The sequence below is a fragment of the Pholcus phalangioides genome, unplaced genomic scaffold, assembly GCF_987345545.1.
Source record: "Pholcus phalangioides strain wild (caught in Gottingen) unplaced genomic scaffold, Ppha-v1.0 ptg000022l_1, whole genome shotgun sequence".
NCBI classification, from domain to species: Eukaryota; Metazoa; Arthropoda; class Arachnida; order Araneae; family Pholcidae; genus Pholcus; species Pholcus phalangioides.
This window is the reverse complement of record NW_028301615.1, coordinates 38,063,018-38,088,584: the sequence shown is the minus strand read 5'-3', so window position 1 is coordinate 38,088,584 and position 25,567 is coordinate 38,063,018. Positions and strand designations below refer to the sequence as shown.

The 25,567-nt window shown below is 39.3% G+C and overlaps 2 protein-coding genes across 2 annotated transcripts; one reads left to right on the top strand and one right to left on the bottom strand.

Annotated features, from left to right (window-relative positions):
* LOC149070382 (leukocyte elastase inhibitor-like) lies at positions 1-5,620 on the top strand. The gene is made up of 3 exons (XM_089249942.1): positions 1-104; positions 240-917; positions 4,253-5,620. The coding sequence occupies exons 2-3, from the start codon at positions 252-254 to the stop codon at positions 4,796-4,798; spliced, it is 1,212 nt and encodes a 403-aa protein (XP_089106068.1). The 5' UTR covers positions 1-104; positions 240-251; the 3' UTR covers positions 4,799-5,620.
* Positions 5,621-18,729: 13,109 nt separating this feature from the next.
* On the bottom strand, positions 18,730-25,311 carry LOC149070381 (leukocyte elastase inhibitor-like). The gene is made up of 2 exons (XM_089249666.1): positions 24,429-25,311; positions 18,730-19,341 (listed from the first exon to the last, which is right to left on the bottom strand). Exons 1-2 carry the CDS (start codon positions 25,095-25,097, stop codon positions 18,790-18,792), a joined length of 1,221 nt encoding a protein of 406 aa, XP_089105792.1. The 5' UTR covers positions 25,098-25,311; the 3' UTR covers positions 18,730-18,789.
* Between the last annotated feature and the right edge of the window lie 256 nt (positions 25,312-25,567).

The window sequence follows — 25,567 nt, the reverse complement described above, 5'->3', positions numbered from 1 at the left end:
GACAGGACCCGCTTGAAGTTTATTCGTGAGAAGCACGAAAGCCGCTCGATCTGCTATATGCCATATTTTTCCTCAAGTGTTTGCCGTTGTTCTCGTTTTTTCAGGTAAAACCTTCTTCTTGCTTCGAAACCTGGCGCATGCGTTGAGATCATTCTATTTTATTCTAAAAATTACTCATAGCAAGAATTTTTCTGTACTTCACCACAAACTAACTTTACTCGTTTCCATTGCAAATATAGGACGGACAAAAGATGGTTTATTTCAACGTGTTACTATTCGCATCTGCTCTTTTGTTAATCATGATGTCCTCTCCCGTGAGTTCAACAGACCTGTGTGGATCATCCATCCCATTGGTCAAAAACATAAACGACTTCGGGTTCAAGCTGAGCAGAAAACTGAACCAGACTGAGAACCTATTCATATCTCCGTTCAGCATATATACCGCGATCGTGATGGTATATATGGGTGCGAGGCGCAAATCAGCCACCCAAATCGAAAACACCCTGCAGTTAGATAGCGGTGACCTAAGTGGCTTGCAGCAATCTTTCAAGGCTCTTTCGAGAAATTATCTGGAAAATGCGGGAGGCAATTACACATTGGAGACGGCGAATGCACTGTTCTTGCAGGACGGGTTTGCAGTGAAGGAAAAGTATATAAACGACCTGGCAGCCTTTAATCAGGTGTTAGTAATGCACTTTGATTTCTCAAAAGCGGGTGAATCAGCCAAGCAAGATATAAATGGATGGGTAGCCAAAATCACTCACGGCAAGATAAAGGAGATGGTTTCCGACCTGGATAGTCAGACGAAACTCCTGCTCCTGAATGCCATATATTTTAAGGGAACCTGGAAGACGCAGTTCGAAAAGCGCAAGACAGAAGATGGCACATTCCACAAGAGTGATGGTAAAACAAAACAGGTGAGCACTCGATATTCCTTACTGCAAACGGGTGTCCATGAACGCTAGTTATGATCGAATCAATTTAGTTATTTTTGAACGTTCCATCAAACTAAATCTTGCTTATTTTCACTTTACCGATTCCGGTAAGTCAACTTTCTCTGCATAACTGTTATAGACAATTTCAGCTAAAAGCAGGAGTGCACAACCTTCGGGCAGCGAAATTTGTTCCTGTGCAAAAAGCATCCATACACACAACTGGATAAATACCTAGGCTGACCATTTTTCTTCCATAAGAATACGGAATATCACCGAAAAAAAAGTTATGAAAGGCAAGTAAAGTTGCCAGTCGCAACCAAAATAATTGTCGAAGGTAGGTGAAATTGGCATTTGCGGCTAGAAAAATTAGTCAGAAAAGTAAAGTTGTCCTTCACATCTAGAGGAAAGTGTCAAAGGTAAGTTAAATTGCCAATTACAGCCGAAATAAATGCCAAATTCAAGTAAAGTAGTAATTTCTAGCAGAAAAAATATTGTCAAAGACGAGTAAAGTTGCCCCACCTATCGCTAAAATTGCTGACAAATCACCAAAAATGATGGATGCTGCAAGTCAAAATTTAATTCACTAAAATAAAGTATATGTTTGACAAATTCTCTCACTTTTACGTTTCTCTCAGTTATAAGACGATATTCTGCACTTTCGGTCTAAGGCTAGGGGCCGTTCAAATATTACGTCAGCAAATTTTTAGCCATTATTGACCCTCCTCTTCTCAGCAAAATTTCGTCATCAGCTCTGCCCCACGCCTCCTAACGCATATGGGTGGGATCAGAGACGTAAGCGGGGGGGGGGGGGGGAGCATAGGAGGACTCTTGCCCCCCCTACGGACCCCAGACGATCAAAATTAGTTTTTTTAATGCAAAACATATTTTTTTAAATTAAAATTTCGGAAGAAAATACTTTTATGTGTTATTATATTCGATTTCTGTTAATTTCAATACTATTTGAAGAACTCAAAATTTCTTTTTAAGAAATTCATTGCAACCTCCTAAGCCATATTTGATAAGTCCTTAAGCCCTTCGCCCGCGGACCAAATGTGGTCCTGGGAGTTATCTGACGTGGCCTGCCCCTTCAAACCTAATTTTGTAAAAATGAACCAAGCGGAACATTTACAGATCGCTTAAGTGTCCCGTGTCACAATTCTAGAGCATTTAATATGCCGGTGGCATATTTTCAGGTCACTCAAATAAGCCTGTGACACATTCACGGTTCACGTAAGTGATACTTGATGCACATCCAGAACACTTAAGCGATTCGTGGCACATTTAGAGATCCTTTGAGTGACATATGGCACAGTTTTAGATCACTTAAGGGCACCCAGTGCCGTTCTACATCACTCAAGTTACCCACGGCCAATTCTCAGATTACTTCAGTGATCCGCGGCATAATTACTGATCACTTGAGTGACGCGCGGCACAGTTCCAAAGCAACCACTTAAGTGACCTGCGACACATTTCTAGAGTACTTGAGCAGCTTGGACACATTACCAGATCATTTGAAGGATTCACGGAATATTTAGAGATCGCATTTCTCAGCCACCTCGTTGGGCATTTTGCCTGTTGTGGCCTTGCATTTGTATTTGTATGTATAAGTGGCTTTGTAGAGGACTTATCAATAGGGGGAATGTTAGTTCAGGTGCCCACAAACTATCAAAAGGTATTTCCCGTTTTTGGCGCAGAGTAAGATGCCATTAAGTATATTTCATATTTTTATAAAGGGTGGTTGATGACGTTAGCATCATCGAAACCCCTCCTCCCCAATTGTCATCAAAAGTAATAAGCAAATAGTTACCCCCCCCCCCCCATCCCATCGATGCTGTCGTAATACTCGAATAGCCCCTATAGGTAAATAGTATATAATGCTATTTGCTTACTCTCTCGCTTACGCGTCGTTTCCTTGTTCCCTTTCACCGACGGCAAAAGTGAGAGATCACTGTGTATAAGATGAATGCATGAATCTGGCTATTATTAATTTTGCGCTAGAGCCATAATATAATTTATAAGTCATGAACAAATATGAATTCTTAATTTAAAAGAATCAATTATGCCTGAAGGAAAATAAGGAAAAAAAACGGGACGGTTTTTTTTTATATAAAACATTCGGGACGGCCAAACTTATACGGAAAACCACTCGTAAAATACGGTTCATACATGGTTACTCTATATATGAGTTTCAAATTCCAGAAATGCCGCATATTTTCCAAGCATCTTGGTAAGTTTGATAAATTTAACTAAATTAATCAGTTTTATCGGCGATTATGCGTAATACCCAAGCGTCGCATCGTTACAAAAACATGATAAATCGTACTCATAAAATTTTTTGGGGATATAAATACACACGACAATTCATGCATGTATTGTATCATTATATCGGGTACGATCGCAAAATTTGTTATCATTATGTCAGGGTATATTCGCCGCACATACCAGACTTATTTGGATTTTTTTTCATATTAAATTCCCCAATTACACCAATAGCAAGCAAAGGCGATAAATTTCAAGTATTTATCAAATTTATCAACGATGCATATTCACAGGTAAAAATTATAAATTTATCAAACTTACCAAGACGGTTGTGGAAAGTACGCATAACAACCTTATGATAATAATAATTTATCACATTTACCGTAACACACACATATATGTTTTCTATTCCATAACATAAAGTGCGATGCTCGTATGTGTAGGGAACTGAGCAACCTAAGGGAACCAGCTACCATTGGGTAACTAAGGGTTTTATACCAAATGGGATCTGACATAAAACATAGGTCGTCTATAATGGACACCATATAGTTCCCTCCAAAACAACCTTGAAGAAATTTACGGATCTGGGAAGATTTTCATTATTTCTTATTTTTACATTACGGCTTACCTAAATATATGCATAGTCGTACGCAGAATTTTCTTGAAGGGGGGGGGGATTTGAAAATTTTCCCTTTCTGAACTGGGGGAGGGGGTTGTTCACGTTTTTTCCTGCAAAATAACTCTATAATAACGACTTGGGGAGGTGGATTACAGCATCAACCCCCCCCCCCCTTTGCTTACGCCAATGTGTATGTGGGAGGGGAGGGGGGCTATGAAAAATTCTTTTCCGGAGGTTCAAAGTTGAATAATGAAGATCAAGTGCTTTTTGTTGATATTTAAACCTTATTGTAGATAGGGCCACTATATTAGCGGAAAACGATGCGCGTGAGAAAAATTGAAGGACATTGAACGTGGGAATCATGTTGAATTGTTTATTGCGCTATGTTGACATATTAATAGCGCCGAATGAGCCACTAATTTACTGCTTTATGTTTCAGGTAAAAATGATGAACATGTTTACACACAATTTCTATTTTCACGAAGATGGAAAAACAGGATACAAGTACCTACAGCTTCCTTACGTAGGTGACGAAATCGTTATGCTCCTGACCCTGCCTCGCAGAGCCCAAGATATCCCCGACCTACCGATGAGCTCGTCCCAACTCTGCGACGTCTTCTCCAAGCTAAAGATCCAAACGTTGAACGTGGTCAGGATTCCGAAGTTCAGTCTCGAATACAAGCAGGAATTGAAAGACCCTCTAATTGCTCTCGGTATCCAGGATATTTTCACGGATTCCTCTGACCTCACTGGGATCAGCGACAAAGGCAACTTGGTCGTGTCCTCTGTCTTTCACAAAGCCGTCATCGACATCAACGAGCAAGGAAGTGAAGCGGCCGCAGCAACAGTCGTCAAAATCTTTCTCAGCGCTAAACTGGAGCCTGCAGTAATCCTTGAATTCTTGGCTGACCATCCGTTCTTGTTTTACATCGTTAATAAGAGGAATGGACTCATCCTGTTTTCTGGTAGAATAACTGATCCATAGAACCAAATAACGTTTATATGTTCTTGCTATTTTATCTGTCTTACATTGTCCATCTAGTATTTAAAACTAAAATAAACCATAATTACTTTCGTATACAAGGGGAGGAAGAGTTTGAGGACGAATGTAGTCCCCCCCAAAGAGAATGTATACTCACAGGCACCGACGGCTGGGCGCTTAACCTGTTTGTGCCCCCACCTCTTCCACCCCAATAAATTTCACGATCGGGCTTAGCCCTCCCCCTCCAACACTTAAGGAATATTCAATGAAACGCAGCATGTACATTCATTATGCCCTCTCGAGCATAAGGACTTGAGTCCCGTGCACACCGGACAACTGGCAACTTTCAGCTCCGTGTCGGCGTCTCCAGTCTCATTTTCCCTTCTTCGAGAACGAGCCACGAGAAGAATCTCGAGATATACATGCTTATTTGGTACCTCTACCAGGCTGGCCTTCGGCAGAGCCGTTGCTGGTTGAGCCATTATGGACAATTATGGTTGGTTTTAGTTTTAAATACTAGATGGACAATGTAAGACCGATAAAATAGCAAGAACATTGAACATGAACTCTGTTCATGTTGCTGTTGCTGGTTGATGGTCTCCACCCGTTGGCTGCTGCTCTTCATAAATTTACATCATGAAGCTATATGATTTTTTGTGAAACATAATGAATACAACATGAAAGATAATATTCGAAAAAAAAAATGATTTCCGTAGTATCGAGATTATTTCCCACAGCTCTGTAGTTGAGTGCAGCCGCCCGTAGAGACTACGGACAATCTGTAGCAGTTGTGAAATCCGACAATTGAATATTCATGCGAGAAAAAAAATTCCACAATATTTTTCCTAGAAACGTTTCACTTTCTGTGTGTGTCTTCACTTTCTCTAGTTCAGGAGGGGAGGGGGCGTCGTATATGGAGAGTCCCATGTTTTCGTCCCGGTTATCGTAGGGTGACTGAAACAGGCGTTTTCGAAGAAGTTCCCTTTTCCGTCATCAGAGGGCCTCGTGACACATCCCATCTTTTCCGCAAACATCGATTTGGTGGAATAGCTGTTCCATGTCCACTGGTTCGCGAGTTATAAGGGTTTGTAATCAGGGGTGGACGAGTGGTATCTGATTGTGGTAGCTGATTGGTGGAAAGGCTAAAACGACATAATTTTTGAACTGTTACACGTAGGAAGATGAGACAAAGACCTACGAGTATGTTTTTAAAAAGGTAATTTCCTGTAAAAATACTGTTGCATTGATTGATTATGGCGAGCGGTATACTAAAATGCTGTTATCTTCATCTTGTGAAGGCTCTAACTCCAGAAGCAGCCTGATCTCAGACCTTCCACAGACCAAGAGAACTTGTAGAGACGACGAGTTCGGAAAACCTCCGTAATTGCAAGACGACTGGAGTCTATGGATGAGTGGAAGGACCAAAAAAGGTTGTCTGATTATGTCTGAGAGCTTCTACAAATCAAGAAGTGTGTGCCATGCTGATTCCTGTAACTTAGCAAGAAAGAGGAAACGGAAGAAGAAGATTCGATCTCCAGAAAAATCGGTGGCCCCGATTTTCTCTCCTGTTCCATTTCCGTCGCCGGGAAAAATAGATTCAAGTGAAAGAGACTTGACCATATCTCTACAGCCACGAGCCCACATCGAGGTCTCAAGTAAACCCGCGGTTAAGGCTGAGGAGGAGGTCATCCCGATTGAGACGCAGACTGTTAACAACAGTTGCAGAAAGTGGAAAACTCCCATTCATATCAGAAAACTGGAGAAAAATTTCCAAAGATTTGGACTTGATCTGCCCCTTTGGATTTCAGGCAAAAACCGTGAACGAAAGAATAACGGTCCGTCCAGAGAATGCTAATGAACATCGCCTCATTACCAGATCAATATCTGAGGCCAACGACATCGAATTTCACACATTCCTGTTAAATTGTGAAAAACCAGACTCTAATGTCATCACGGGACTTGAACTTGATAACTGAAATGAGAGAATATTTCTTTGCAGGATTTAAATTTTCAGGTCTTAAAGATTCAGCAACTTCGAAGATGCAGAGTTGGAAGGAAACTACCTATTTGGAAGGTGGATCTTCCCCAAATCCCGGAGTCAACGAGGATACACTGGAGTTAAAAATCATCTCAAGATAAAAGTCGAGAAATTTAAGGAAAAGAGCACACAGCAACTCATCATCTGTTTCCGCTGCCAAAGATGGGGACATCACAGCTCTGAATGCTTGGCGCCTGAGAGATGCGTCAAATGTATTCTTCAACGTCCATCTAGGTCTTATTATCAAGAATAGGGACGCATCATCTGCGGCCAAGGCCACAACTAGAAGAGGAAAAGGAGCAGTCAAAGGGTAAATTCGGAACCCTCTCTAGTCCTCGGGCACCGGACCGGCCTTCTCTCACCCAATTGCGGTTCTGTCTGTGACCACCAGCGAGACGGCAGCAGATGAATAAGAGAGAGAGAGACAAATGTTTAAAAGTCTGGGAGTTTTGCCACTTTTCTCTAATTCTAGTCCAATTTTCTCGACTAATCTCCCCCCCCCCCCACACTCCTGCAAGTATACCCGTGGTAAAGTCAGCCATTTAGTCATTCACACTGCCAAACAGTGCTCGCACTGTATTGGTCACTCATATGCTTGCACACGCTCTAGGTCACCCATTAACCTGGTCCCCCGTTCTTTCTCTTGTCCCTCTGTAATCGGGGGACATCGCTACCCACCCCGTTGTTTCGCGTGGAGTCGTTTCAGTGGGTGTAGGTTTTAGTCCGGTGTCTGTGAGTCCATTGGTTCGCGAGTTATAAGGGTGAGTATTTGAGGCACGTCCGTGCGTCCTTCGTCCACCCCCGCAGTCCTGGTGACCGGTCCGCCAACGGAGTCACTAGTGAATATTTCAAAATAACACAACTTTTGAACGGTTGGACGTAAAAAGATGGGACATAGACCTGGGCGTATGTTTTCGGCACCTGCGGACGCGTGGGAGGGTCACCGGAGCTCTCAGACTGGGGCTTGGTATTTTTCTGAGAAATTCATTCGCTTTCGATCCGATATAAAGGCGACTACTTCGGAACGCGTCATCTGTGACCATCATCGAACTTATATTACTGGAGGGAGCTTCCAGCCATCTCGACGGCAGCGACATCGAATTCAAGGAAATCACTTGACTCGTTGAATAACGCAGTTCCTGAAGCAATTTCCCTATTGAAATGAACAGTCTAAATTTTCTGTTTTAAAGATTAGACGAGTTCTATATCCTTTTTTTAAAGATAAAAAAAAAGATTAAATAATTTCTTTCATTAATGCTGGAATAATTTCTTTCATTAATGCTGGAATAATTTCTTTCATTAATGCTGGAATAATTTCTTTCATTAATGCTGGAATAATTTCTTTCATTAATGCTGGAATAATTTCTTTCATTAATGCTGGAATAATTTCTTTCATTAATGCTGGAATAACTTTACTTACATAACTTTTGCTAATGCTGAAAAATTTCATTAATTCTGGAATTATTTCCTTTACTAATTATTATTTCTTCCATTACTTCTGGGATAATTTCTTTCATCAATTCTGGATTTGTTTCTTTCATTAATGCTGGAATTATTTATTTTATTAATGCTGAAATTACTTCTGTTATTAATGCTGAAATTACTTCTGTTATTAATGCTAAAAGTATTTCATTCATTGATTCTGAAATTATATCCCATTAATTCTGGAATTATCTCTTTCATTAATTTTCGAATTATCACTTTTTCATCAATGCTGAAATTATCTCTTTCATTATAATTCTAGAATTTTTTCTTTCATCAACTTTTGAATTATCTCTTACCTTAATTCTGGAATAATTGCTTTCATTAATTTTGGAATAATTGCTTTCATTAATTTTGGAATCATCATTTTCATCATTTTGGAATCATCATTTTCCTCATTTTGGAATCATCATTTTCACCAATTTGGAATGATCTTTCATTTATTCTCGAATGATCTTTTATTTATTCTCGAATGATCTTTCATTTATTCTCGAATGATCTTTCATTTATTCTCGAATGATCTTTCATTTATTCTCGAATGATCTTTCATTTATTCTCGAATGATCTTTCATTTATTCTCGAATGATCTTTCATTAATTCTGGAGTTATTGCTTTTTCATTTATTTTGGAATTATCGCTTCATTAATGCCGGAATAATCACTTTCCTTAATTCTGCAATTACCGCTTAAATTAATTTTGGAATTATCACTTTTATCATTCTGGAATTACCTTTCATTAATTCTCGAATTATCTCTTTCCTTAATTCTGGAATTATCTCTTTCCTTAATTCTGGAATTACCTTTCATTAATTCTCGAATTATCTCTTTCCTTAATTCTGGAATTATCTCTTTCCTTAATTCTGGAATTATCGCTTTCATTAATTTTGGAATTATCACTTTTTCATCATTCTGGAATTATCACTTTTTCATCATTCTGGAATTATCACTTTTTCATCATTCTGGAATTATCACTTTTTCATCATTCTGGAATTATCACTTTTTCATCATTCTGGAATTATCACTTTTTCATCATTCTGGAATTATCTTTCATTAATGCTGGGATTATCGCTTTCATTAATTTTGGAATTATCCTTCTCTTTTTCCTTCTCTTTCTTCATTCTGGAATTACCTTTCATCAATTCTGAAATTCTCTTTCAATGATTTTGGAATTATCTCATCGATGCTAAAATTATTTCCCCTTTCGTTTAATTGTTTAAACTCTTATTTATGCCATTAGAAAATGACGGGGAGTGCGTGTGTTTTCACCGAGTCACGTGATATTCCGAAAAATGATGTTTCGGACACCGTTCTCAGCACTGCCAAAGCGGAGACCGCTGACGTCATACTTCCTCCAGTAATATAAGCTCGATGGTGACCACGGGCTAAGCGAAAGTAGATAGAGAAAATAGACAAGGGCCGTCAGATTCACCAGAATCCGATCGCCCGTATATAGATATTTTCGAGTATATTTTCAAATTGAGTGTGTTGGCATTTTGAAATCTTTCAAGAATAGATGACAGCACGTTCCAGTTGAATGTTTGTTGGGACAGCTGTTGCCGTCCCCTCAATGGTGAATCAAGTGAACGGGTAGAAAATTACTCTTCTCATTCGTAGTTCCTTGAATCCAGGAGAGCCGGGTTCCAGAAGGGTTATCCACGTGTTCGGGGCGCAAAAATTTACAACGGAAACTTTAAAGTTAGCAAATATTACGGTCTTAAAGGTCATGCTTTCAAAATTCAGACGAAGAACTAGAAACGAGTGTAAATTAACAAGGGGGTCGATGAATTCGTCATTGATGACTTAGAAAACATCGTCCACTGGCAACACGAGGTAAGACGGCGGGTCTGGTGCACTGGGCGCCGGACCAGAATGGGCACCGAATTCACCCTTTAACTGCTTTTAAATGCAAGGGCGGCCAAAATTTCGGTGACAAAATATACACCAACCGGCTTCTTTGTCTGGTTCGAATTTCCCGGTCATTGGTCTTTTGGTGTCCATCCCAGTAGGGCGTTCGTTTTTTTCCTTTGTATCTTCGCCTCTCTTTGTTTTTGGATAATTATTTCGTCGTGGAATCATTTCATCAAGGTAACGAGACTCTAGCACATTCATTATTCGACGTCGTTGTGCGCGAAAATTGAATATCCCGCTAATATTGTTATCCAGATGTTCACGCGGTGAATTAATCGTATTAGTCACATTGGTAATAAATTGATAGTAATTGTCTGTATTGTAATATATTGGTAGAATTGTGTAGAAAGATTGGTTATGTGTTGTTGAGTGTGATATAATGAGGAACGGATTATGTTTAAAAATATTCTAGAAAGATAGATACAATATGTTATCACTATTTTTTAAGAGTACAAGGGACTCATGGATTCCCCCACATAATTAAGAGAGAAATGAAAATGGTTATATTGATGAGTATAGTAAATATTTGCCGGAAGACGGTATGGTTCGTTGATGATGCAAACAGGGATTAAGACAACTTGATAATGCCAAGAGGCAATCAACTTTTCGTTGGAAGTTACAACAGGGTTTTCAACTTTTCTTGGTAAAAAAAAAAAATAAGATGATGATGAGGAATAAGAAAATGGAAGATGAGAGATTGAGATATCAAAAAATGGAAAAAAAATCAAAGATGATGGAAGATTGACCAAACCTGCGTAATGGCGGAATATCACAGTTGGAAGGGTAATAATTGCTGTTTCTGGGGGATTTGGGAAATTATAATAATAAAAAAAGATAAAATTAAATCCAAAACAATAATAATATCTAGAAATATGATCACGCCATTAATGATCTCCAAGATGAAGGAGATGCAGATCTTTGTTTTATATAAATTTGATCTGCCGCTCTATTTAACTTAGTCACGGTCACGTGGTGATTCGTTTGACGTGATCGTCATCCTTCGCATTCATCGTCTCCGTATTATATATTCCAGGACTCCCACTCGTCCTACTTTTCCTACTTGTGAAATGTCCTACTTTTGTCCTTCTTCCTAGATTTTGTCCTACTTTTCCTCCTTTTTTACCAAACCTATGAACAAAATTCGTATAAGTGATTTTAATTGAGGGAGGAATTACATCGATATAATGCCAAATAATGAATGTAGTAGATTGCAATTAATGATTCTGCCAAAGCAGAAATTGTATCGTTTTTAAATTCATTTGTGGGAGTGTAGGCGGGTCATTTAGGCCGTAATCACCGACATGGTTTAAACCTGTAGTTACAATTTTTTGATAAGAGATCAACATAGATTGGTTAAAACCCTGAATTTAACCAATCCGTGTCTATCTCTTATCAAAAAATTGTGACTGTAGCTTAAACCATGTCGTTGAATACCGCCCTTAGTCGTTTATGAATTTTTCATTTGCTTAGTTTGAGGGTTCAACAAGTATAGTAGTGATTAAAACTTCTGCCTGGTTGAAAAAACGTAATTTTGTAATTATTACTTCACGGTCTTGGACAGTAACTAACATTCGTCATTGAAAATTATAGTGCTCATTTTGTGTATTGGTGAAACAACAGTTTGCATGACAAAGCAGTTGGGTACATAGGCATATTCTAGGTTTTGCGACTCTGATATGATACCCAATAACATTCAATTGTCTTCCGTACTTTTAGGGCATGCTGAGACATAAACAATATTTACAACGCTCAGCAAAGAGCTAGAAACGAAAGTGCTTTATTTTTCAGAACGATTACGCAACACGATTACACATTTCTTTTAAAAAAAGCGATGGACAACGCAGTAAAATCATCTGGTTCATCTTGAGTTATTTATAGCAGACTTTGTAATTTACACATTTTGCGTAGTGCTTTTAGAAGTGGTCTAGAAAAAGCGGGTCATTCTTAAGAAACTTACATGTCTGCTGTGTGGATTGTCGAAGAGCGTTGACAGACTGGACTACTACTACTAAACCAGACATGCCATATTCCTCTGCGGAAAAATCAGACTGGACTGTGGAAATTCCCCAAAAAAAGAATAATACACAGGGTGTTTCAAAAAGAATCATCCGATTTAAAAAGTCATAACTATTCAGCTTTTAATCCGTTTTGATCGAATAATGTATAGGTAGAAAGAAGGAAATCTTGAGTTTCACGCAGTTGCCGACAGGTAGCGCTATCGCTTTTCCTTCGGCCGCCACTTCAGTGTTTGTCAAGATTGGCTTTTCCCGCAGTTAGAAACCGATTCGGATGACTTCATTTTCCAGCATGACGGGGCACCACCACACTGGAGCTTGGACGTTCAAGAACTTTTGAACAATCGCATTCCTAAACGATTGATAGGCCATACGGGACTTGAGGATTCAGTTAAACATCACTGGCCTCCAAGATCGCCGGACCTAACAGTGTGCGATTTCTTTTTGTGGGGGTTTTAAAAGACTACATTTATGTGCCTCCCCTCCCAGCTACATTAGCCGAACTGAACATTCGCATAACAGCAGCCGTGGAAGCAAACATGCTCGAAAAAGTTTGGGATGAATTTGACGACCGTATAGACCAGTGATTCTTAACCTTTTTTTGCCCGTGGCCCCCTTTGGAACATATTTTTTTTCTCGTGGCTCCCCTGTTTTACCCAGAGTCTTCAACTCTCATCTAAAAGCAAGATCTTTTGTACGTATTGAAATGATTTTTTCAGTGAATTTACACTGAACGAAAATTTTGCAAAGAAAATTGGCCTCCACTGACCACTGGCCTAGAATTTATTGATCTCCCCGCTTGTCCGAGTTCTATCAGGACCGTCTCAACATCATGATCCCCCCAGCAAAGTAGCAGTATGCTATGGTAGCCCATAGTTAGCTGGAAATAAACTTCCTACATATTTCCTATTTATTTTCAAAATTGATTGTACTATACATATGGTGGGGCCACTTATGGACATGAGACCCCGGGCATGACCCCTCACAAGAGTGGGACTGACAGAGATGCAGCCCGGAGCCTGATATGGTTTTCATAATTTTTTGTTTTTCTCACTGTAAATTTAATGTAGAGAAGGGGTCTGTGAAAAATCTAGCGGGGACCTACGAAAAACCCCATCCTAGGGAGCTTGATGCAAAATGTAGACCATGCCCTTAGACGGCCCTGGTTTTATGGGTGGTTTTGTTGGATTCTGTAAGTGTATATTCACTAATATAAAACCCTCATTTCTTCACACCTTAATTTTTCTTCTCAGCTCTCTGCAGCTCTCCAAACCACCTGTCATGGCCCCTCTCTCCATTTCTTTCCGTGGCCCCCTTGAAGTATCCCAGTACCACTAGGGGGCCATATGGCCCCCGGTTGAGAACCACTGGTATAGACATATGCCGTGCATCCCAAGGTGGACATATTGAGCACCTTTAATTTGGTTTGTAAAAAAACTTTATGATTAGCCATGTAATATAAAATCAATCTTAAGTGTCTATGTGTTGAATATTTTTCGTAATATACGCATTTCAAATCGGGTGATTCTTTTTGAAACACCCTTTATATTGTGGGAGAGAAGAAAATAATTATCCGTGGTTGCTAGTACCCTGTTTTGGCCAAGAAGTGTTTTTGTTACCAAGTCATTTTTGTCATTTTGCTTTGGCTCGAGTCGATCTTACAGGATACTGAAATATATTTTTGAAATATATGACATCCATATTTTTATGGGCATCTTTTTCTCAGCCACCTCGTTGGACATTTTGTCTGTTGTGGCGTTGTATTTGTATTAGTGTCATGAAAAAAACAAAAACAATACTAATAATGATTAAAAAATTGTTCAAAAAATTTTTCAGGGATTTTTTATTTTATTTATGCTATGATTATTTTATCTAAGAGGTGTGCCCTTCCCCCGTCCTTCTCTTTCTAATTTTTTGAGTGGGAGATATATTCGAAATTTATTCATTTTGTTTTAATTCTGTAATTTCCTTCTATTTTCCAGGAGTCGGCTTTGTTTTCAGCGTTTTACGCGAAGCGATTCAAAAAGCACCGAGCTAACAACGAAAAAAAAAAAAAAACGACGCGCTGGAGATTTTTTTTACATATTCTGCAGCGATTTTTTGTCGACTGAACACAGAAACCTCAGATGAGGTATTTCGCAACTGGCATCTGCAGCGGAGTCGATTAGTTATACGTGACTGTTCTTTGTTTTTAGTTCGTTACGAGATTTTGTTCTTATTTACAGAATTATTTTTCGGTTTTATTTCCCATTTGCGGATTTCATGTCTTGTCCGAACGTCACGTTGCGGTTACGATGTCGTTATTTGAATATTTGTTTCGTAACTAGAATTTTAGTGGTTTTTTTTTCTTTTCTATTTTTTTTTGTATCTTTTGTCTATATCTGATTTTTCGGATATCTCTGCGTAATTTGACACCCTATGTTTGGTTGTTGCGTTTTTCCTTGTAGATATTGATTTTCTTATATTATTATTGAGCACTTACTGAACGGAACTCATATCCTGTCATATCTTTTAATGTTATTGTAAAATTTTCATGTGTACGATGAATATTTACCTTGATGAATATTTTCGATTATCATCCTATGATACACACACACACATGACTTGTTTCTTTGAATAATATCTAACTTAAGGGTTTTTTTGCGCTACGATACCCATGTAGTGTGTTTTTCCCCTCTTTTTTCCCAACCTGATCGAGACGTATATAACCAATTTATAGAAAGTGTATTAGTTCATGTATGTCCCAGTAGAAACGAAAATATCGGGAATTCGGTGGATGTGCTTATATAAAGAGTCTCAAAACAAGGTCATGAGCACTGAAACCTTATTTTGAATCAATCAATAATACACGGATCCTAGATTATTCATAGGACTAGCACAGCTAACAGAAATAAGAACTGAAAAAAAAAAGGGAAGTGAAAAGTTCCAAACAGACATTGAACATTGAAGGACCGAACACACCCCGCTTTCCATCTCAGGGAGATATCGAAGCTTCCCCGGGGGATGGGTGTATCCGGAAATTTATTAATTTATGTGAAAATAACAATGATATACATATATACAGTAAAGAATCTGGAGTAAAAATTGTGATCATATAGCATCATCCACAGATAATCAGTCCGTAATCGTAATAGTCCTTACATAAATAATCAAAGAATAATTTTTTTTCTTGTATGTGATAGAATCTGGAAGTGAGTTTATCCAATCTAGAATATACCAATCTCATCAATCAAGCTGTAATAAGCTTTAAATTGACGTATATATGGCCGGCATCTCCATTTCACTCACACCCGCCGGAAAAGAATGAAACAGTTGACACTTATCTTCTTGGGCGTAAATTATATCGATAATTAGGTGTCGGTGAAACAACCGATGCTTTTCTTCTTGGCCGTAAATTATACTTTTTAATAGGTAACCGTGTTACCTCTCTTGTTGGCTCGTAAGACGGGTCCTCCGAGCGCGAATGTCGTCCCCTAGATCCCGCAGCTTGCGTCTTATTGTGGAGTAGATGTAGGTTACGGTCCAGGAATCGAATCAACCTCTGCAAACTCTCCTAGAAAAGATATTGGGCATGTTTTGACGTAAATACGTTCTTTTCGTCTTGAAGCGCGTGGTAGGTAGCCACATAATGAAATTGTCATCATCAGATTTGTCTGTCAAATTAGTAAAATACGATACCGAAGCCGTCTACTTGCGTTGCGAACGTCCCGAGGTGTAGCATAAATCGATTTCGCTACGAATGTGCGCCTCGAGCCTGGTGCCCAGATCGGAAAAAATATTTAAATCAGAGTGGGGGGGGGGGGGGGGTACATATAGATATATATATACCCCCCCCCCCCACTCTGATTTAAATATTTTTTCCGTAAATTTTTTCCTTAAAACTAGAGTGGTAGGTATATATATATCTAACTCTCTATCTCTCTCTCACGCACGCGCGCACACAAAACTGGATTTGCCCTAAAAATGCCTATAAGACGCCACCATTGGCTTCTATTTGCGTTGCAAACCTCTTGAAGTATAGCGTAAATTAATTTCATTACAAAAGCGGGCCACAATCGTGATGCCCTCACTGGAAGAGGTATTAAAACTAGAGTGGTATGCCCCCCCCCCAGGTGGGACAGTAGAGAAATTCCAAGAAATGGCCCCCAAATCGGACGGTGGGGAGATGGCCGTCTCCAATGGGATTAGTTTTGGTGAAACATTCTATTAACGGTTGATTCTACGATTGGTGTTCATGAATACACGTTTGAAGTGACAAATATCCCTTATTCACCTGTTTTGATTCAGCACCACTCTTGTGGAAAATGGCATCATGCATGCTGAATGGCTTCTTCCAAGTTTCCTTGAAATATACGGCATTAAGAAGTATGAGTTTCGGTGTAGAGTTAGGCCGATGGGGCCCCGCACGTGAAGAAGGAGAGACACGTGTAGACTGGCCACAGGTGCCCCGTACGTGAAGAAGACGGATAACTGTGTAGCCAGGCCATAATAAGGCCATATATAATAACAATTATACCAAAAACTGAAATTAATAAATAAGTGTGTTTATGTAGAACATATTCTCCCAAACTTTTTGTTCCATCGCCCCCTTCTTCAAATTTTTTTTTCTCTCATCGCCCCTCAACTCAAATAAACCCATAGGATCCTATGTTAAATTAGTTGGTTCCATCGCCCCCTTGGACTGGCGATATCGCCCACTTTGGGAAACACTGATGTAGAACATATTTTCACATATGTTTTTCGTGTAAGATATTTGTTTTATGCGTATATTATCATTTGTGTATTGATACTGAAAGCATTTCCTCTACGTACTCCTATCACACATTTTGTTTAATTACAATCACTAAATCTGATGTTATATACACTACTACAGTCGAATCCCGTTTTAACGAATACCGTTATAGCGAAAATCTCTTTTTAACGAATACCGTTATAGCGAAAATCTCTTTAACGAATACCGTTATAGCAAAAATCTCTTTTTAACGAATATCGTTATAGCAAAAATCTCTTTTTAACGAAAACCGTTATAGCGAAAATCTCGTTTTAACGAACACTTTTCTAATCTCCCAAATATTACATAGGAACAATGCTAGGTAACCTGGAATTCCTTTATAACGAAATTTCGTTTTAACGAAGTGATTCCTCCGGTCTCTTGGCGTTCGTTATAACGGGATTCGACTGTATATCACATGCTTTCAATGTTTCATAGGGACATGGACTTGGCCGAGGGTATATTCGTGTATAAGCCTCCAAGCGCGAGATAAGACTTGGCTACGCCACGTAACGTAACGTTGGATGGTGCAATTTTTCAATGCGCATCGAGAATCGTTCGAGCTTTCACATTTGACTTCTAGGAAAAAAATAGATTTGTCCCATATGTGTGATCTAGCTTGACCTGATGTATCCAAGACAACAGCCACTGTAAACCCCAGGCCGACTCATCATCCACCGTAGTACGCAATGCGTAACGTCAGTACTACTCGATGGTTTTGAAAATTCTATGCTATTGTGAACCATTATTGCTTAAGGTTTTGGATTCATTATGTTTTCTGATATGTATTTTTTTCCAAGGGAAATTTTCATTCGATTTATTATTATTAGGAGCGGAAACCTCGAATGAACATTGGCGGAGGACGATGAGTCCGCTAGAGATTTCAATGCCACTTAGCACCCTCGCACTTTTCCACCCTCGATGAGACCGCTAAAGCTTTTTTAGGCTGAGCGCACACCGGTTAGACAGGACTAGAGAAGACAGCTTTAGACAAGCCGGTGGTTTGTATGGAGCAACACACACCCAGAGCCGCAACTAGATGCTTGATCAGCCTGGGCAAGCCACCACCATCTAAAGCAGAAAACTTCCGCGCGGAGTTTCGCGGGGTATCGGAGCATTCGCACTTTCTCCACGGGGACTCGAACCGCGGTCTCTTGTTTGACGGACGAGTTCTCTACCACTATGGAAACAATATTTTATCCTTGGAGCGTGTGTATACATGCTGAATGGTTCCGTGCAATGGCAGCAATCAACTAGCAGCTCGTAAATGACACCAGGGCCACCAGATTGCGTGATATATGTTGAGAACGATACCCTCTCCACTTGTTAATATAAGACTGGTTATATCTGGAGATGATGATGAGTTACGAAGAAAATTCATCTCTACCTTCACGGAGATTCGAACCTTGGTCTCTTGTTTGCCGGACGAGTGCTCTAGCCCCTAAGCTATGGAAACAGATAGATAATTTCTTCCTCGGAGCTAATGCCGAGCCATTCAGCTTATATACACGTTCCAAGGAAGCAATATTTTATGTTTCCATAGCTTCGCGGGTAAAACACTCGTCCGGCAAACGGAAGACCAGGGTTCGAGTACCCTGGGAGGCAGAGATGAATTCTTTCTAAATCATCTTCAGATATAACCAGTCTTCTGGACATAAATGAACGTAAAAAAAAAATTAAAATTCAAAATCGCCTTGGGAATTCGGCAGAAGGAACACAAATTTCATTTTCTACTTTATTCAATACTACCTTCGCTACAAAGTTATTTCGCTTTCCGGACTCTATGGGTCATTTACTTTTCCAAAAAACAGGACTAGTCCATTCCTTTTGTCGACGATGTAAAACAAGAATGGATGATCGGCCACGAAATTAAAATTATAGATTTCACCGGACATGGGAAAGCTTCTCATAAGTGTCGATGCGGCAGCTTCGCTTCCTTTCTCGTTGACGTCGATGACGGCTTTGTGAAAGACGGAAGACACGTACAGGTTGACGTCGTCGCTGATTCCAGTGAGGTCGGATGAATCGGTGAATATGTTCCCGAGGCCGAGAGCGGCCAGCGATTCTTTCAATTCCTTCTCGTAATTAAGACTGAATTTCGGAATTGTTACGGCACCCAACTCCGTGTACTTGAGCTTGCTGAAGAAGTCGCAGAGTTGGATAGAGCTCATCGGTGCGTCTGGGAAATCTTCAGCACCACGAGATGGCAATGCCAGAAGCATCACTACATCGCCACCTGCGTAAGGAAGCTCAAGATACATGTATCCGGTATTTTCATCTTCATGAAAAGGGAAGAATGGCTTATCGAAAGAAGTCATTGTCATCATTTTTACCTGAAATATAAAAAAGTAAGACAACCATAAGTATTCTTTATGGGCGTTGTATAATATTTTATCATGTGTATATATTGTTTATAATTTGTGTTAATTGCATTTTTAATTGGGTTGCTGTATTTTTGAAATATATGACATCCATATTTTCACTTCTTTTTGTGAGTAGTGACATTAATAATATTACGCTTCCCCCCCCCCCACCCCGTAGTCCACTTTTTTGACGTCGCGTATGTTTTGGACAGTTTCATTTTTTTTAAATTATATTTTGTACATTGTTTCACCATACAGTGCCAAGTACACGAGTTGTTCTTGCTATGGTGACCGCATGATCCACATTTAAAGGACATTCCAGTAATTTTTCTGTCCCTACCCTACTTTTAAAAATATATTCAGGTTTTTTCCCAGAGGCACATTTATGTGATTTTATGCGCTTTTCTCCTGTCCTAGTCAGATTTCCTTGACCTTTTCTCGAATTCGCCACCCTGTCCGATAACCTGCTTAGAACCCCATTCCACTCCTGCAAGTACAGCTGTGTCTCCAAGTCACTGTTTTGGTCACTCCCATGCTCACACTCTCTCGTAATCACTCTTTTAATCAATTACATACTTACACACTGTTTTGGTTATTCACATGCTTGCAGATCGTTTTGGTCACTCACATGCTTGCAGATCGTTTTGGTCACTCACATGCTTGCAGATCGTTTTGGTCACTCACATGCTTGCAGATCGTTTTGGTCACTCACATGCTTGCAGATCGTTTTGGTCACTCACATGCTTGCAGATCGTTTTGGTCACTCACATGCTTTCGCACTGTTTTAGTTACTCACATTCTTGCACACGGTCTATATCATTCTTTTGGTTGATCACTGACGTGGTTCCTTACATTATGGGTCACTCTTTTGATCATTTGCACTTGCTCTATGTCTTTTTTTTTTGGTCATTCACCTTCTTTTATGCTCTCTACGTTACTCTTTTGGTCATTAACATGCTTTCGCACTCCCTAGGTCAGTGTTTCTTTACCGCCTGGCCCTAACACTAATCACACCCGATCGTGAGTGATTCGCAGTTTCATTTTTTCTTGTTTTGTGTATGGCAGGGCTTTTCACTTACGCAAAAGAGATTTACCGGGCTTCAGGCTTCGAAGGATTGAGAACTACAGCTCTAGGTTACGTTACGCTTTAGGTCATTCACATGCTTGCACACGTTCTAGGTCCCGCACTGACCACTGACTTGGTCCTTCATTCTGTAGGTCATTCACATGCTTGCTTAAGCTCTAAGTCACTCTTTCGCTCACTCAGGTGCTTGCAAACTCTCTAGGTCACATTTTTTGTCGCTCACTTATCCATTCCCTAGCTGTCTGGGCAGATGCGGATTTATTGAGGGTTATAAAAGTTTTGCCGCGACCTTCTCCTATTCTATTAATTATCTTGTGGGCACTCATTCCTCAAATTTGCCTCTCCTCTGAATTTGTCGCCCTAGGATATATCCCGCTAAGGTCCTCTCCCGTAAATACGCCACTGGCGTTTTCATCATAGCTCAGTTGAATTGGTAATATTCACTAAAAATGACAAAGATACCGTATATACTCGTGTATAAGCCGAGTTTTTTTTATTGTGGAAAAATTCGTTCCTCAAGTTGGGGGGGGGGGGGTCGGCTTATACTCGGGTCAGTTTTTGTTGAGAAAATATCGACCCCGCAATTAGTAGTTAATTTTGTAGCAGTGTTCGAGAAACCGGCATTATTGGTATAGGATATGTTCAAACCCCGCAGAACCGATAATGTCAAAGCCGTGGCAAAGAAATCGAAAACCTCATTATCTTGAATACCAGTTGGGCTGACGTCGATTTTACAGCCTTTAGATGTGAGCATCAACAACCTCTCAAAGACTGAGGAATTTGTGGATCGAATGGATGAGTTCCGATGATAAAGAAACCACAAAAAGTGGTGCCTTGAAGAAACCTGACATTGGCCTAGTGTGCCAATGGGTACATGAGGCGTGGAATTCTGTTTCAGCCGAAATTATCATCCTATCCTTCAAAAGTTTTGCATACAATGCGATGGACGGAACTGAAGATGATATCCTCTTTGAAAGTGACAATGGCAATGACAGCCCACGAAGATAAAAACGAAGATTCTGCACTCCCTATGATGATCTGATGGATTGCCATGAGCTTGGAGACTTAAAAGAAACTTATTAAAAAGTTTGAATAATTTTCTATTGTAAATTTTTGTAAGCTATTCATTTTGCATGAAAATACAAGAATTTTTTTTCTCTAAAATGCACAGATTTTTTGGGGTTGGCTTATACACGGGTTTTCAATTTATTGCGGTTTTGGTGGTCCTGAAGTGGGGGGGGGGGGTCGCTTATACACGAGTATATACGGTAATATGCATAACTTATTCTACAAATACAAATACAACGCCACAACAGGCAAAATGCCCAACGAGGTGGCTGAGAAAAAGATGCCCATAATAAATATAGATGTCATATATTTCAAAAATACAGCAACCTAATTAAAAAGCAATCAAAAAAATTGTAAACAATACATACACGTGATAAAATATTATACATTGCCCGTAAAGAATATTATGGTTGTCTTATCTTAAGTATGGGTAGCTTCTCGATTTACCCCAACATGTTTATCGTATGTTAATTTAAAGCTTAACACATGTTTCACTAGTTCTTTGTTTCATACAACATATATATACATTTTATTTCTAATATATATATATATATATATATATATATATATATATATATATATATATATATATAGTGACCAAAACAGTGACTTGGAGATACAGCTGTACTTGCAGGAGTGGAATGGGAGGCTAAGCGGGTTATCGGACAGGGTGGCGAATTCGAGAGAAGGTCAAGGAAATCTGACTAGGACAGGAGAAAAGCGCATAAAATCACATAAATGTGCCTCTGGAAAAAAACCTGAATATATTTTTAAAAGTTGGGTTGGGACAGAAAAATTACTGGAATGTCCTTTAAATGTGGATCATGCGGTCGCCATAGTAAGAACAACTCGTGTACTTGGCACTGTATGGTGAAACAATGTACAAAATATAATTTAAAAAAAATGAAACTGTCCAAAACATAGGTGACGTCAAAAAATAGGACTACGGGGGGGGGGGGCGTAATGTTATTAACGTCACTACTCACAAAAAGAATTGAAATCCCATCAAAAACATTTCATGTAAAAAATGAAGCCAAGTCTCGAGATTGTTTGACCGTAAAATGTTGTGATTTATTCAGAGGTCGAGCCAAGTCAAATGCTGCGACATGTTGATTCACAAATCACTCCAAGGCTCTACGCTTTTAGTTGAAGAACCTTTTGGGACTTGGAAGTTAAGCAGCACGAGAATGTGTCGACCGTGGTTAAGTTTTATTATTCACGCCATTAATGAAATTCCATCAAATACTGTTTGCGATGTATAGCGTTGACTTAATTTTACATTACATGGTAAGGTGTAATATGTGCTGCTTAATTGTCAAGTCCCAAAATGTTCTTCAACTAAAGGTGTAGAGCTTTGGAGTGATTTGCGAATCAAAGTGTGGCAGTTAATAACAACATCTGACTTGGCTCAACATCAGATATCACAACTTTTTACGGATAAAGTATCTCGTGTGTGTGTGTGTGTGTGTGTGTGTGTGTATATGTGTATATATATATATATATATATATATATATATATATATATATCGAATGTGAAGTTTGTTTCTGTGTAATGCTCGCTATGTGTAGTTCTGCCATCAATTTTTCTAACTGTGAGTGAAGTGTAATGATTGGATAATTTAATTTCACCGTTGTAGGTCTGCTGCGAAACTGTTTTATCGGGGAACTCGCCTCGCATTTGAAGTTGGGAACCATAGAAAACCAACTTCAGCCGACTACCACTGTGGTAAGGATGCGAGTCCGTCACTATGGCCACTCGACCACCACAGCGACAAGTCTAAAAAAGAAAGTGTCATAAACATGCTGACACGAAGACCACCAGCCTAAACGTTCTGGTCTTCCAGGTGTCTTGTGATTCTCTGCGGTATTTTGTGGTTTGCGTCGAACAAAGACATTTCATTACTTTTTTTATGTTGGAGGTGGAACCACTCTTTTTTCCGCCATAAGTTATTTCTTATCTAGCAGGCTATGCAAGAGGTAAAAGAGTGCACCCGCCTCTCGTCCTGTTAAAAAAAACACATTACCGTATTCCCTCATCAGTTTACTCTTATCGGACCATACCAAAACCTCCTAGATACTACTCTCTAGGAGGCTTTCACCATACACACCGTATTTCTCCGAAAATAAGCCCTAGTATTATTTTTAGGGATGCTCCTAATAATAAGCCCTAGTAAAATCGTCAATGAGACGCATTTCGTTGCAACACATGACGGATGTATTGAAATATATAAAATATTTGAAATATTCACTTTAAAATGATAATGGTTTTATTATTATTTATTATCAAAATAAAATAAATATCATTGAAATTTATACTTGAAATAAGTAATAATGTAAACAAAAATCAAATTTTCGTTAATTCCCAAAGTAGGCCTCCTTGAACGAAAGTATGCCTACGTAAGCAGATAAATTTGCGACTGACTTTCATCAATGAAAACGAAAAAAAAAAATACTACTCACGGCGTTTCTGATGATAAATAAAAAACTATAGCCGGTATCACACTATCAAAGTTTAGAAAAGTTATTTTATAAAAGTTAAAAATTGCCACCAATAAGCGTATTGGTTACATTCGAGCAAGTATAACCGAAAGTTCAAGATGTATAAAAGAACTTTTCTAAAACTTTTATAGTGTTATCCCGTCCCATGGCACATTCCGGCTACCCAATGTATAACCCCCGTTGTCATAGGCTAGGCCGGGATTACACTATAAAAGCTTTGTAAAAGATCTTTGATAAAACTTGAAGAATGTAACCAATTAGGCGTATCGGTTACATTCGAGAGAATGAAGGTTACGTAATCGAGAGAAAAGATTACATTCTCTCGAGATTACGTTCTAATAATTATTCATTCTAGGATTAGCGTTCACGGATACACGTTTTGCAGTGACAAATATCTAGTATTCACCTGTTTTGTTTCACCGCCACTCTTGTGGAAAGTGCCATCGTACGTGGAGTCCTTGTTGAATTCCGTCTTCCAGGTTCCCTTGAAATATATGGCATTCAGGAAGATGAGTTTCGTTGCATTGTCAAGTTCGGAAATCATCTCGTTTATCTTGCCGTGAGTGATTTGGGCTACCCATCCGTTTATTTCTTTCTTGACTGCTTCACCCGCTCTAGCGAAATCTAACTGCATGACTTTCACCTGATTGAAAGCTTCCAGGTCCTGTACATACTCTTCCTTCACTGGAAATCCCTTCTGCAAGAACACTAAATTCGCAGTCTCCAAGGTGTAATTGATCCCCGCATTTGTGTAAATTCCAGAAAGGTCCTTGAAAGAGTGCTGCAGGTCAGAACCATTCAGGCCGTCGTGATCTAACTGCAGGGCATTTTCGATTTCGGTGGCTGTTTTGTGCCTCGCACCCATGTATGCCATCACAATCGCGGTATATATGCTAAACGGAGAAATGAATAGGTTCCCAGTCTGATCCAATTTTTTGCTCAGCTCGAACCCGAACTCGTTTACGTTCTCAGCCAATTGGGTAAATATTCGACACTGGTCTGACGAACTCACGGCTGAAGACACCATGATCAGTAACATAGCAGATACGAAAAGCAGCATTTTGAAATGCACCATATTTTGTCCGTGCTATATCTGCAGTGTAAACGAGTAAAGTTAGTTCATGGTGAAGTGACAGAGAAAAATACTCAATATAAGTATTTTTACAATATGAATGCGTATACGTAATGCCAGATTTTGAGATTAAACTGAAAAAAAAAAAAATATGGTGTGTTGTAGAGCGAACGGCTTTCGTTTTGTTCACGACAGTAGAAGAATTTTGTCAGAATGTGGTTGTGATATGAGATGTCACCACTTTTTATATGGATTTCAGATTGACATCATGAACACCTGTTCGCCATTTCGTATTACCATCACTTCATCGTACATTGGGAAATTCCATTGTTCAAGAATGAGACAAAAGCCTAAGAGAAAGAAGCAAATGCCACGAAACAAGTCCGTAACTAAAATTTTTTGTGGGGAGGGGGAAGACACATATATGGGTTTTGCCGCTGCCACCACTGTAAAATTCGATTATTTTATAATAG

Bases quoted from the DNA above. Each gene is read 5' to 3' on its own strand.
- LOC149070381 (XM_089249666.1), bottom strand. From the start codon at position 25,097: ATGGTGCATTTCAAAATGCTGCTTTTCGTATCTGCTATGTTACTGATC. The intron at 19,342-24,428 runs GTGAATACTAGA...TTTATATTTCAG, and splicing joins GTGGCGGTGAAACAAAACAG to GTAAAAATGATGACAATGAC.
- LOC149070382 (XM_089249942.1), top strand. From the start codon at position 252: ATGGTTTATTTCAACGTGTTACTATTCGCATCTGCTCTTTTGTTAATC. The intron at 918-4,252 runs GTGAGCACTCGA...TTTATGTTTCAG, and splicing joins GTGATGGTAAAACAAAACAG to GTAAAAATGATGAACATGTT.